The sequence below is a fragment of the Hemitrygon akajei genome, chromosome 12 (genome assembly GCF_048418815.1).
Source record: "Hemitrygon akajei chromosome 12, sHemAka1.3, whole genome shotgun sequence".
Taxonomy (NCBI): Eukaryota; Metazoa; Chordata; class Chondrichthyes; order Myliobatiformes; family Dasyatidae; genus Hemitrygon; species Hemitrygon akajei.
This window is the reverse complement of record NC_133135.1, coordinates 4,961,759-4,976,564: the sequence shown is the minus strand read 5'-3', so window position 1 is coordinate 4,976,564 and position 14,806 is coordinate 4,961,759. Positions and strand designations below refer to the sequence as shown.

At 43.9% G+C, this 14,806-nt stretch overlaps 1 protein-coding gene across 3 annotated transcripts in view; it reads right to left on the bottom strand.

The window, feature by feature from the left end:
* Positions 1 to 2,350: 2,350 nt before the first annotated feature.
* Positions 2,351 to 14,806, bottom strand: part of LOC140736680 (uncharacterized) — a 493,430-nt gene continuing 480,974 nt past the window's right edge. For all 3 annotated transcript variants that reach the window (XM_073062505.1, XM_073062507.1, XM_073062506.1), the window contains 3 exons: positions 9,694 to 9,803; positions 6,417 to 6,635; positions 2,351 to 5,280 (listed from right to left, as the gene is read on the bottom strand). In XM_073062505.1, the coding sequence (XP_072918606.1) occupies positions 5,134 to 5,280; positions 6,417 to 6,635; positions 9,694 to 9,803 (476 nt within the window). In that variant the 3' untranslated portion in view covers positions 2,351 to 5,133. The remainder of the gene's footprint in view (positions 5,281 to 6,416; positions 6,636 to 9,693; positions 9,804 to 14,806) is intronic.

Genomic DNA, 14,806 nt, shown 5'->3' with positions numbered 1-14,806 from the left:
AGTAATTCTTGAAAGATCACGAATAATGCATCCGTTATCTCTTCAACAAACTCTCTCAGAAATCTGGGATGTCGTCCGTCTGGTCCAGGTGACTTACCCACCTTAGGACCTTTCAGTTTACTGAACACTTTTTCCTCACCCCGGCTCCCTGACACTCACGGACCTCTGGCACACTGCTAGTGTCTTCCACAGTGAAGACACACGACAAGTAACCATTAAATTCATCTGCCATTTTTTTGTCCCCCATTACTACTGACCAGTGTCATTTTCCACTGGTCCAGTATCAACTCTCACCTCCTTTTTACTCTTTATATACTGTATCTGAAAAAAACTTTTTGGTATCTTGCTTTATATTAATGGTTAGTCTGCCCTCATATTTCATCTTTTCCCTTTTAGCTTTTTTAGTTGCCTTTTGTTGGATTTTAAAAGCTTCCCACTCATACAACTTCCCACTCACTTTTGCTGTCTGTAAGTGCCCTTTCCTTGGCTTTTATGCAGTCCTTAAATTCCTTTGTCAGCCACAGTTGGCTATGCCTGCTATTTGAGAACTTCTTCTGTGGGACATATCTATCCTGCGCTTTGTGAACTATTTCCAGGAACTTCAGCCATCTCTTCTCTGCTGTCATCCCCGCCAGACTCTATCTTGGTCTTTCAATATTTGCTAGGATTCAGTGAGATCCAAACAAGCTGGTACAGAAACAGCACTGCAGTGGACAGAAGGCTCTACAGCAGGTTGTCAAAAAACCAATGCACCACTGGCACTAGCCTTCCCTTCTTTATCTTATTGTAAATTTTTTTGTTGTGCAGTAGACCTGGAGTTAACAACTATTTTGTTCTCCTTAGCACTTGTGTACTGGAAATGACTGAACAATCTTGAGCTCTCATTTCCTGGCTTCCAGTGCAGAGCTCAGTAAATGGGTCTCCATGGTGCTGTGATGACACTCATGAGTCTAAACAAATTTCTTTTAAATACAGACATTGAAAACTACAGACACTAGAAGTCCAGAGTAAAACACACAAACTGCTGGGGACTGTACTGTAGCGGTTAGTGTAATGTTTTACATTGACAGTGACCGGGGTTCAAATCCCACCATTGTCTGTAAGGAGTTTGTATGTTCTCCCAGTGACCCTGTGGGTTTCCACCCGCATTCCAAAGACATATGGATTAACAGGTTAATGGGTGCAATTGCGCAGAGAGGACTCGTTGGACTAGGAGGGCCTGTTCTCTAAATACATACAAACGTTTGTAAATAAACACGACAGGTCAGGCAGCACCTATAGAGAGGAATACATCGTCGGTGTTTCAGGCCAAGACCCTTCATCAGGACAGACACCAGGTTCAAGAACAGCTTCTTCAACTTTTCAGTTCTTGGACCAGCTGGCAAAACCCTATTCATTACCTCAGCATAGTAACACTATGAGCACTTTGATCACTCTATTCAAATGAATTTTTTTAAAATTCTGATTATATTACTTTAAGAACTGTGTACAATTTATGTAATGTGTGATTCTCTGTGCCTGTGATGCTGCTGCAACTAAGTTCTTCATCCAGTCCTGACGAAGGGTCTCGGGCAGAAACGTCGACTTTTTATTCCTCTCCATAATTGCTGATTTCCTTCAGCATTTTATATATTTTTATTATTTACTTAGCAATACCGCGTGGAACAGGCCCTTCGAGCTGTGCCAGCCAGCAACTCCCAATTTAACCGTAACCTAATCACAGGACAATTTACAATGACCAATTCATCTACCTGGTAGGTCTTTGGGCCGTAGGAGGAAACTGGAGCATCCGAGGAAAACCCACACATTCCACAGGGATGATGCATAAACTCCTTCCAGAGGGCGCCAGGATTGAACTCTGAACTCCAGCATCCTGAACTGTAATAGCGTTGTGCTAACCGCTATGCTACTGTGGTACCCACGCAATCATCTTGAGTGTGTTGACTGATAAATTGTTTGTGGATTGCCTGGTTCCAGCCCCACCACCAGCTGTACAAAACATGCACAGTAACATTCATGGGTGTTGATCATCAATATTTAATACATAATAATAAGCTGCAACCAATAGCAAGCAATCGGTTTGATTTGATTCCTTCCATTAGCCAAGCATCGCAGTCTCTCTACAGTTACTATGTGTATTGTACCAATCTGCCCACCATAATTACTCATTTATATAAATAATGTTTGCAATGGAAGGAAAACGGATGTAATGCAGACAAACGGGATTAGTGTAGATGATATAAAAAGGGTCAGTATGGACATTGTGGCCCAAAAGGCCTCTTCCTGTGCTGTAAGCCCCTGACTCCATGAGCCTTAATAACCAAATAACTATATTTAACACAGACATTACTGAATGTAGCCAGTACATATATTTCAAAATAAAAACAATATCAAAGTCGTCATGAAATGATTAGCACCTTATTAACAAAAGCACGTTTTTTCTTCTTCTTAAGCCCATCACCCCCACTGGGGCATTGGCCACCGAGAGCAGCTTGCCAGAGTCCTCTGTCCTGGGTCAGTCTTTCAATTCATTCCCAGGTACAGCCCACCTTCGAAGCGAAGATCCTTCCTCTCCCGGGGATGAGGCCTTTGGAGTTCTGTTGGCATTTCTGTAGCTCTGGGCTTTTATGTTAAGGGGTTTCCAACACCACGCCCAACCCTCCTCCTTTCGCAGCCAGGCTTGGGATCCATGCACGTCAGGCATCCAGAAGCAGTGAGACAGGAGTGAACCTGTCTAATTCCTTCTGCTCCACACAATCACCTATGTGGCTGGGGAGGTTTGAGTGGGGGGGAAAGGGGAACACTTTGGGATTTTCACTGTGCGACCACCATCTGGGTCTCGATGCCGAATTTCAGCCGCAGTTCACCTTGCCCAATGAGTGGGGCCCCCGCTAGTGGAGGTTCAGCGTAACAGTTGGAAGAGAGTGGCCCTAGTGTGCCCCCAGTTGTCTTCAACCCAGGAGTTCCTGGTGCCTGCTGTCCACCTGTCTAATGATGTTCTCACTGGCTGGGGCAAGGAGGAGCAGGAGCTGAGTAGAACGAGGATCAGTGGTGGAAAGGGTGAGCAGCTTCAAGTCCTTGGGGTCAACCTCTCTGATGATCTATCTGTGGCCCACCATATTGATGAAATCAAGGAGAAGGCATCTAATTGGCTATTAACAGTTTGAGGACGTTTGGATGCTACCCAAGACTCTAGCAAATTTCTACGGATGACTGGTTATATCAACGTCTGGTATGGAGTTTCTAAGCGGAGGATTGAAATCTCAGCCAATTCCATCACAGGCACAACCCTCCCCACAATCAAGGCTGGCCTCAAAAAACAATGTCTCAAGAAGTTGGCATGCATTTTTAAGGACCCCCATCACCCAGGGCATGCCCTCTTCTCATTGTTAGTTTCAAGGAGGAGGTACAGGAGCCTGAAGATCCACACTCAACATTTCAGAAACTGCTTCTTCCTCTCATGAACTGATGAACACTACCTCACTATTTTGCTCTCTTTTGCACTGTTTATTCTTACATTAGTATTGTAATTCATAGTGATTTGTATGTATTACACTGTACCACTGCTGCAAAGCAGCAAATTTTGTGACATGTCAGTGACAATAAACCTGATTCTGATTCTGAGCTTGGTGGAATGGAGAATCCAATAAGGGGTGAAGACCAGTACGTCCTCCACAGGAGACTTTGAGATCTGAAATGCAGTTCATATGTTGTTCACTTGCCTTTTGACACCAATGGATCCCATCAAATATATAGGGACAGAACTAAGCCATTCGGCCCATCGAGTCTGCTCTGCCACTCAGACACAGCTCCATTTCCCTGCCAGTTCCCTTTCACCCTTAACCCCCTTACTGAGTGTGAGGAAAATGGAGGGATATGAACATTGTGTAGGCAGAAGAGATTAGTTTAGTTGGCCATTTAATTACTAATTTAATTGCTTCAGCACAGCATTGTGGGCTGAAGGGCCTGTTCCTGTGCTGTACTGTTCTGTACATGTACATATTTTGATAACACATATACTTTGAACTTTGAATGTTCTGGGCTTTTCCTGTGCATATGATAGGTTAATGGGTCATTGGAGATGGATAATGGAATTGATGAGAATATTTTACAGAAAGTATTAGTGGGAGGGATGGGATTGTACAGACTTGATGAGCCAAGTGGTTCCCTTTCATTTGGTTAGGAAATGCTTGCTGCCACATTTCCCACTGATCCAAGAACCAAGCAATCTCTATTCCAGATGTAACCAATGACTTGGTCTCCACTGCTGCCTGCAGCGATGAATTTTATCCTCTGGCTTTTCCATCTTCACACCAAACAGTCATGTAATGCAGGACTCCCAGATCGATGGGCTGTGCCCTGGGATGTACACTGATCACCAACTGAGAGAAAGATCCTAGTGAGGGACACTTGCCTATTGGTTGATTAGGAAATGGATGCTACAGCATTCCCCCAGGTGGTGGGCAGGAGACATTCCAGGACAGTCACCCATCGGAATACCAGACGGAAACTGCTTGGGTTGGACTGTTCAAGAAGTAATGAATCTACATGGTGTTCCTGCACCCTGGTTCCTGTCAAAAGTCAATGGGAAAGGGGCAGGGGGTGAGACGCACTCAACGTAAGGCAAACAGAAACCCAGCGACCTGTGCCATTCCAGTCTGTGACTCACTGGAGGTGGTGGGCTCTTGCAGAAGTGTTATGTGAAGAGAAGAGGTTCTAGGACGGCTCCCACCCCCCACCCACCAGTGGTGGTCACAGTTGTCATTGTGACACCATTGTTGTGAGCATTTATGGACCAACACCCTTCTGTTGAGGTGTTTGCTTGCAGTGAGCATACAGATGCAACATCACGATCCAGGTATTTCTAGGAGTCCCCACTGCCTTTAGTCTGGGGGAAGAATTGGCAAGGAGCACAAACACACTGTTTCCTGGCTTGCATTTAATGTTGCTAGCAACGACGGGCTTCCTGGGCCATCGATGCAGTATTCCTGAGATTTTAGTAAAAGGACCGTGACTTTTCTTAAAGAAGGAAAGTGTTCTGGCATTTTTCACAGTCATCAGAGGTAATTCCTTCAAAACTTTTCGCTAATTTTCTTGCAGAGTTCTTTGGGAGGGCCCTCAGCTTTTGGCCTCTTACAGAAAGCAGACAGGGCCAATTTCTACACGGTACTGCTTTTTCATCTTCAGGACAGGGAGATGCTGAATTTCAACGATGGGGAGCTGGCTCACAGCTTGACTGTGGAATACAAACTGTGTCCGCTGCCATTTTCCATCCTGAATCTGCCGTCAAAGAAAAACAGAATCACTTTATTGCTCAGTCCCTTGCTCCTACATGCACTCAGAGGCCACTATAGGTACACTGTTCATTAATGCAACTATCTAATCTGCCAATCATGTGGCAGCAACTTAATGTATAAAAGCATGCAGACATGGTCAAAAGGTTCATTTGTTGTTCAGACCAAACATCAGAATGGGGAAGAAATGTGATCTAAGTGACTTTGACCGTGGAATGATAGTTGGTGTCAGATGGGGTGGTTTGAGTATCTCAGAAACTGCTGATCTCCTGGGATTTTCACACACAACAGTCTCTAGAGTTTATAGAGAATGGTGCAAAAAACAAACAAAAAAAATCCAGTGTGCGGCTGTTCTGTGAGGTGAAAGTGCCTTGTTAACGAGAGAGGTCAGAGGAGAATAGTCAGACTGGTTCAAGCTGACCGGAAGGCTTGAATAACCATGTGTTACAACAATGATGGGAGCGCAGCACTCTGAACACACATCATGAAGCTTGAAGCGGATGGGCTACAGTGGCAGAATATCATGAACATACTCCCACTGACCACATCATTAGATACATCCCGTGGACAACAGATAGTGGACAGCCAGCAGCTTCTTCCCAGGGTGGAAGTGGCTAATACAAGGGGGCATAATTTTAAGGTGATTAGAGAAAAATATAGGGGAGATATCAGAGGCAGGATTTTTACACAGAGAGGGATGGTTTTTCGGAACACCCTGCCAGTGGTGGTGGTAAAGGCAGATACATTAGGGGCATTTAAGAGACTCTTAGATAGGCAAATGGATGATAGAACAATGGAGGCTATGTGGGAGGGAAGGGTTAGATTGATCTTGGAGTAGGCTAAAGGGCCAAAGGGTCTGTACTGAGCTGTAATGTTCTATGTGTTATTATGGCAAATGTTGCTTCAATCAGCTTTGTTAATGGCTCCAACCTTGGGGATGGAATTGCAAACTGTGATTATATACGTGCATGTGAGTGCAGGTATGTGGGTTTGTATGCATGAGTGAGTGTGTGTGTGGGCTGAAGGACCTGTTTCTGTGCTGTAGTGTTCTATGACTATTATTTAGAGAACTCAATCATGTTGCCTGAGTTGGTTGTTAATTACAGAAGTTTTGGAATTTACCTTACATCCGTCCCTCGTAACCTTGGGCTGAAACAGTGCCCCTGCTTTAAACATCTGTCCGTTCCATCCCCTGAACTGCATGGAACTGGCGTAGGGATCCTTGCTGGAGATGTTCTTCCAGACCGGGTGGTTGAGGCAATGGATCGTGATGGTCTGTACAGCTTCTGAGCTCAGCAAGTGCAGAAAATTCATTTGCACCATCCCAACCCCAAAATCCAACTGCAAAACACCATGAAATGCCAGAATACAGTGAATGAAATTCAAAGCTGGTTTAATTAATCGATTAATTAGTTTATTTAGAGATACGGGACAGAATAGACCTTTCTGGCTCAGTAACCACCTATTTAACACTAGTCTAATCACAGGACAATTTACAATGATCAATTAACCTACGAACTGGTACACCTTTGCACTGTGGGAGGAAACTGGAAACCCACGTGCGCACAGGTAGGAACATACAAACTTGCTTACAGAGGACTTGGAATTGAACTCTGAACTCTGATGCCTTGAGCTGTAATAGTGTTGCCATAACTGCTACACTACTATGGCACCCCAGAAGAATAGGGATGCTGCAGTACTCCTTAACAGAAGTGCTGGTTGAGAATGGCTCACCAGAAATTCTCCTGAGAGCAGACGGGTCGATTGATGGTGAGGGCTGATCTAATGGAGATTATATTCATAAAGCCAGACCCCACCCAGTCCGGACATTCTCTCTTCTCCCCTCTCCCATCGTGGCTGGATATGAAACTTGTGACCACAAGAAACTGCAGAGAGTTGTGGTAGAGCTCAGCACATCACAGAAGCCAGCCTCCCCTCCAGGGACTCTGTCTACACTTCTCACTGCCTCAGTAAAGCAGCCAGCATAATCAAAAACCATTCTGACTTCTCCCCTCTCTCATTAGACTGAAGACACAAAAACCTGAAAGCACATACCACCACCCTAATGGGGCTGTATTACAGACCATCCAGCAGCCCAAAGGATTTAGTGAAACAAATTTGGAGAGAGATCGCAGACTGTTGCAAGAAACATAAGGTTGTTATAGAAGGTGATTTTAACTTTCCTCATATTGACTGGGAATCCCATACTGTAGAAGGACTAGATGGGATAGAGTTTGTCAAACGTGTTCAGGAAGGTTTCCTTCATCAGTACGTAGAAGTCCCATTGACAGAGCGTGCAATACTGGATCTGCTATTAGGGAATGAGACAGGGCAGGTGACAAAAGTTTGTGTAGGGGAAACTTTGCATCCAGTGATCACAATGCTATTCACTTCAAAGTAAACATGCAAAAAGATAGGTCTAGTCTGTGAGTTAAGATTCTAAATTGGAGAAAGGCCGGTCTTGATGGTATCAGAATTGATCTGGCAAGTGTGGATTGGGACAGGCTGTTTTCTGGCATTGTGTACTTGGTAAGTGGGAGGCCTTCAGAAATGAAACTTTGAGAGTACAAAGTTTGTATGTGCCTGTAAGATAATAAGTAAAGTATCAGTAAAGATAATAAGCAAAGTAAAGTAAGTAAAGATAATAAGTGTAGGGAACCCTGGTTTTCAGGAGATATTGAGGTTCTGGTTAAGAGAAGAAAAGGAGGTGCATAGCAGGTATAGGCAGGTAGGAACAAGGGATTCTACCAATACGTTAGGATCAAAATGATTGCAAGGAGCAAAACTGGTCCTCTGGAAGACCAGAATGGTAATCCATGTGTGGAGCCAAACAGATACGGGAGATCTTAAATATATTCTTTGCATCTTTACTCAGGAGGTGGACACAGAGTCTATAGAAGTTAGGCAAAGCAGAATCAATTTTATAGACCCTGTGCAGTTTACAGAGGAGGAGGTGTTAGCTATCCTGAGGCAAGTCAGTGTGGATAAATCCCCAGGGTCTGACAAAGATGTTCCCTCGGACCTACAGGAGGCAAGTGCAGAGATTGCCAGGGCCCTAGCAGAGATATTTAAATCACCCTTAACAACAGGAGAGGTACAAGAGGAATGGAGATTAGTCAATGTTGTTCCGCTATTTAAAAAAGGATTTAAACATAAACCAGATAATTATAGGCTGGTGAGTCTGACATCAGTTGTGGGAAAGTTATTAGAAGGTATTCTAAGGGACTGGATATATAAGTATTTGGATAGGCATGGACTGATCAAGGAGATTCAGCGTGGCTTCACTGCGTGGTAGGTCATGTCTAATTAATCTTCTAGAGTTTTTCAAGGAAGTTAGCAGGAAGCTGATTAAGGCAAGGCAGTGTATATCGTCCACATGGACTACAAGGCATTTGACAAGGACCAGCATGGGAGTTCAGTCAAGAAGGTTCAGTCTCTTGGCATTCAGGATGAGGTAGAAAAATTGGATTAGACATTGGCTTTGTGGGAGAAGCCAGGGAGAGATAGTGCAAGGCACATATAGCACATATAAAACAGCAGTATGTCACACAAAGAAAACCACACTCATCACATGTATATTGAAACATACAGTGAAAAGCGTGGTTTGCATTAACAATCAACACACCCAAAGATGTGCTGGGGGCAGCCCACAAGTGTCACCACACATTCTGACACCAATATAACAGAACAACACAGAATTGACCTCACAATCTGTCTCATTATGGCCCTGAAAGCATATACTACCAGGCTCAAGCACAGCTTCTATCCTGCAATTACAAACTTGTTGATTGGTCCCCTAGCATGATAAAATGGAGTCTTGATCTCACAGTTTACCCTGTTGTGATCTTGTACCTTACTGTCTACCTGCACTGCACTTTCCCAAAGAGGAAGAGGTATTCTAAAGGAAAGATGACACAACTGTGGAATATGAAAGTAAGCTAGCTGATAATATTAAAGAAAGCTTCTTCAGTTACATAAAATGTAAAAGAGAGCTTGAGTGGATGTTGGACTGCTGGAAAATGATGCTGGAGAGGTAGTAATGGGGGGGGGGGGGCAAGGAAATGGTGGATGAACTCAATAAGTATTTTGCCTCAGTTTCACAGTGGAAGACACTAGCAAATTGGTGGAAGTTCCAGGAGTCAGGGGTCATGAAGTGGCTGAAGTTACCGTAACCAGAGAGAAGGTTTTTGGAAAACTGAAAAGTCTGGGGGTAGATAAGTCACCTGGACCAGATGGTGTACACCCCAAGGTTCTGAAAGAAGTGGCTGAAAAGATTGTGGAGGCACTAGAAATGATCTTTCAAAAATCACTTGATTGTGGAATGGTTCCGGAAGACTGGAAAGTTTGCTCGGAGAAGAATGTCCCCAGCCTCCCCACAAACCTGGAGTCTCTTTGTTACCTCCGATTTACTGAGTGGCTGTAAACAGGTTTGTCCGCCTGCGCTGAAATTGCAGAACACTTCGATGGAATCCGATGGGCAGCCCAGGTTGGGATCGATCCAATACTTGTCTGCCGGGATTGAAAAGAATCTATGTCAGCAAATCACAAATGCGAGAGATTTTGAAGATATAACCATATAAACCATATAACAATTACAGCACGGAAACAGGCCATCTCAGCCCTTCTAGTCCGTGCCGAACGCTTACTCTCGCCTAGTTCCACTGACCCACACTCAGCCCATAACCCTCCATTTCTTTCCTGGCCATATACCTATCCAATTTTGTTATAGGCAGCACTGAATCATGGCTGAACGGAGGTTATAGCTGGGAGCATAATGTCCAAAGATCCACATTGTATCGAAGGGATGAGCACCAAAGCAGAAGGGGTGGCTTTGCTCTGTTGGTAAGAAATACATTCAAATCATTAGAAAAAGGTGACATAGGGTCGGGAGGTGTTGAATTGTAGTTGATAGAGCTAAGGAACTCCATGGGTAAAAATACCCTGATGTGAGTTACACGCAGAACCTCAAACAGTAGTAAGGATGTGGTCTACAAATTACAATGGGAGACAGAAAATGCATGCCAAATGGGCAATGTTACAACAGTCATGGGGGATTTTGGAAAAATCCGGTTGGTGCTGTATCCCGAGAGGGGGGGTTTCTAGAGTGCCTATGAGATAACCTTTTAGAGCAGCTCATGGTTGAGCTCAGCAGGGGATCAACTATTCTGGATTGGATGTTGTACAATGAAGCAGATGTGATTAGAGAGCCTCAGGTAAAAGAACCTTAGGGGCTAATGATCATAATGTGATCGAATTCAACCTGAAGTTTGAAAAGGAGAAGCTAAAGTCAGATGTATGACTATTAACAGTGAAGTAAAGAGAATTACAGAAGCACGACAGAGGAGTTGGCCAGAATTGATTGGAAAAGAACACAGGCAGGGAAGATGGCAGAGCAGCAATGGTTGGAATTTCTGGAAGCAATTTGGAAGGCATAGGATACATACAACCCAAAGAGGAAGAGGTATTCTTTAGGCAGGGCGTCACAACCATGGCTAACAAGACAAGTCATAGCCAATGTAAAAGCCAAAGCAAGGGCATACAATATAGTAAAAATAAGTGGGAAGTTAGAGGATTGGGAAGTTTTTGAAAACCAACAGAAGGTATCTATAAAAGATATTAAGAAGGTAATGATGGAATATGAAAGTCAGTTAGCCAATAATACTAAAGAGGATACCAGAAGTTTCTTCAGATACGTGAAGTATAAAAGAGAGGTGAGAGTGGATATCAGACCACTGGAAAACAATGTTGGAGAGGTAGTGATGGGGGACAAGGAAACGACAGATGAACTGAGTAAGTATTTTACATTGGTCTTCTCTGTGGAAGACACCAGCAGTATGCTGGAAGTTCGAGAGTGTCAGTGGTCAGAAGTGTGTGAAGTTGCCATTACCAGGGAGAAGGTTCTTCGGAAACTGGAAGGTCTGAAGGCAGATAAGTCACCTGGACCAGATGATGTACACCCCAGGGTTCTGAAAGAGGTGGCTGAAGAGATTCTGGAGGCATTAGTAATGATCTTTCAAGAGTCACTAGGTTCTGGAAGAGTAAAAAAATTGTAAATGTCACTCCACTCTTTAAGAAGGGAGAGAGGCAGAAGAAAGGAAATTATAGGCCAGTTAGTCTGATCTCAGTGGTTGGGAAGATGTTGAAGTCGATTGTTAAGGATTTGGTTTCATGGTACTTGGAGGCACATGATAAAATAGGCCATAGCATGGTTTCCTCAAGGGAAAATCTTGCATGGTTAATCTGTTGGAATTCTTTGAAGAAATAACAAGCAGGATAGACAAAGGAGAATTGGGGGATGTTGTGTACTTGTATTTTCAGAAGGCCTTTGATAAGGTGCCACAGACGAAGCTGCTTAATATTTTTGCCTGCATGGTTCATACAATCCAAAAGCTATTTTGATCTTGATCCTGGCAGTGCTTAGGGCTTCCTTCATCATGCCAGTAGCTTCCTCTCGGTTTTCACAACTGTCAGCCATGTAAATCCCGGGTGGATACTCAGGAATACCATCACACACAGATTTAAGATTCTTCATTGCTGTTTCTGACCATTCAGGGTTATTAGCCTTGAGCTGAACCCTCAAACCTGGAGGACCAAGCCTGGCCTCCACCCTTTGACATGTTTGAAATGGGTGACCCTACAAAGAGTCAAAGCACAAGGCCCTGACTCCAGCCAACATAGCTCCCTAGGCCATTGAGGCACGCAAGCCGCCAAACCCTCTGACAAGGTTATGGTCTTCTTGGAGATGGGAAGTATGGTAGAAAGCTGAAAAGCAGGACTTCCAGGATTGTAATCTCTGGATTACTGCCCGTGCCATGAGACACTGAGGGTAAGAATAGAATGATTTGGCAGATGAATGCATGGCTAAGGAATTGGTGCAGGGGCAAATCTTCAGACTTCTGGATCACTGGGATCTCTTCCGGGAAAGGTATGAACTGTACAAAAGGGACCTGAGGGAATCAATATCCTTGCAGCCAGGTTTGCTAGAACAGTTGGGGAGGGTTTAAATTAATTTGGCAGGAGAATGGGAACTAAAGTGATTAGGCTGAGGATGGATCAGTAACAAGCAAAGGCAGTGTGTAGTGAGACTGTCAGGAAGGACAGGCAGATGATAGGACAAAGTTGGAGTCAGTGGGATGAGTTGCAGTGTAACATGGGAACAAAATTGAAAAGGATAATGAATACAGAACTGAATGTGTTTTACTTGAATGCCGCAGTATATGGAATAAAATGGTCTTTTAGCGCAGTTAGGAATTGGCAGGTATGATATGTGGGCATCGGTGAGTCATGGCTGAAAGAAGATTATAGTTGGGAGCTCAAAATTCAAGGAAACACATTGAATGAAAAAGCCGGGCAGGTAGGCAGAGAAGGTGGGGCGACTCGGTAAAAAATGAAATCAAATCCTTAAAAAGAGGTGACATACAATCAGAAGATGTAGAATCCTTGTAGGTAGAGTTCAGAAACTGCAAGGGTAAAACGACCCTGATGGGAGTTATATACATCTGAACAGTAGCAAGGATCCAAGCTACAATTTACATTGGGAGACAGAAAATGCACGTCAAAAGATAAATGGGGGGGGGGGGGGATATTGTATTTCAATATGCAGGTAGTTTGGGAAAATCAAGGTGGTGCAGGATCCCAGCAGAGAGAATTTGTAGAATGCCAATGAAATGTTTTTTTAGGACAGCTTGTGATTGAGCCTGCTAGGGAATCAGCTATTTAAGATTGGGTGTTGGATAATGAACCAGATTTGATTAGGGAGCTTAAGGTAAAGGAACCATTAGGAGCCGTTGATCATAATTTGATAGAATTCACCCTGCAATTTGAGAGAGAAGCTAAAGTGAAATGTATCAGTATTATACTGGAATAAAGGGAATTACAGAGGCAGGAGAGAGGAGCTGGCCAAAGTTAATTGGAAGAGGTCACTTGAAGGGAAGATGGCAGAGCAGCAATAGCTGGAGTTTCTGGGAGCAATTTGGAAGACACAGGATAGATACATCTCAAGGAAGTATTCTAAAGGGAGGATGACACAACCGTGGCTGACAAGGAAATCAAAGCCAACATAAAAACAACAGAGAGGCCATATAATAGAGCAAAAACCAGTGGGAATTTAAATTGGGAAGCTTTTAAAAACCAACAGAAGACAACTAAAATATGAAGGTAAGCGACCCATGTTATGAATGTGCCATAGCTCGGAGGGGCCGAAGGGTGCGGGGTAGCTCCCTCCTTTGTGAGAATCGCAAGATCACTATTAAGTCAGTTCAGGGGACACAGGAAATGAGAGAAAGACATGCAGAATCCACAAAAGGGTTGGAATATGTCCTGGCCTCCGAAATGGCCTCCTGGCCATTGATACCGGCTATTGTCTCTTGGAGACGGACTTGTGTATTGCATCCTGCACGATGCATCGAAGCACCCCCCCCAGGCAATGAACCGAGGGGGAGGTTGGTGGAGGGATTGCATCATCCTAACCTGATCGACATCTGCGACCCTGTGAGTCAGGATAAAAAGAGGGTCTGTGGGAACAGCCCCTCAGACGGACCAGAAGAAACGCCAGCGATCCCGTAATAGCAAAAACCAGTGGAAGGTCACGTGCGTCCATTTCCATTTGCCCCGGAATCGGTGGCCTTTACCACGGAAGAATGGTTTTTAGCTAACAACAGGGAAATCAACTCCCAACGACTCTCGAAGAATTGACATCATAAAAGGAATGGGCAAGTTTAACCCGTCTTTCTCTCCAACCAAAGGCTGCAGCCTACAGCTTGACTGAACTAAAGTGACTTTTAAATTTCCATCAGACAATACATTATCCCCTAGACAACGATAGAGCTATTTCTTATTATTATTAGACCCGCGCTTTTAGATTTAGTATTGACAACGTATATTATCTGTGTGTTTGCATTGATATTATTTTTGTATATTTCTATCAATAAATACTGTTAAAAATAGTACCATCAGACTTCAACGGACCTCTCTATCTTTGCTGGTAAGTGACCCAGTTACGGGGTACGTAACACCCAATAATATCAAAGAGGATACCAATAGTTTCTTTCAGATATATAAGGAGAAGAGAAGTGAGAGTAGATACTGGACCACTGGAAAATAATGCTGGATAGGTAGCAATGGGGAACAAGGAAAAAGCGGATGAACAGAATAAGTATTTTGCATGACTTCACTGTGGAAGACACTAGTAGTATGCCAGCAGTTCAAATGAGTGTTGGGGGCAGAAGTGAGTGCAATTGCTGTTACTAGGGAGAAGGTGCTTGGGAAGCTGAAAGGTCTGAAGGTAGATAAGTCCCCTGGACCAGATGGACTACACCCCAGAATCCTGAAGGAGGTAGCTGATGAGATTATGAAGACACTAATAATGATCTTTCAAGAATCACTGAATTCTGGCATGCTTCTGGCAAAATGGAAAATTGCAAGTGTCACTCCACTCTTCAAGAAGGGAACTATAGGCCAGTTAGCCTGACTTTAGTAGTTGGGGAGAATGTTGGAGTCAATTGTTAAGGATG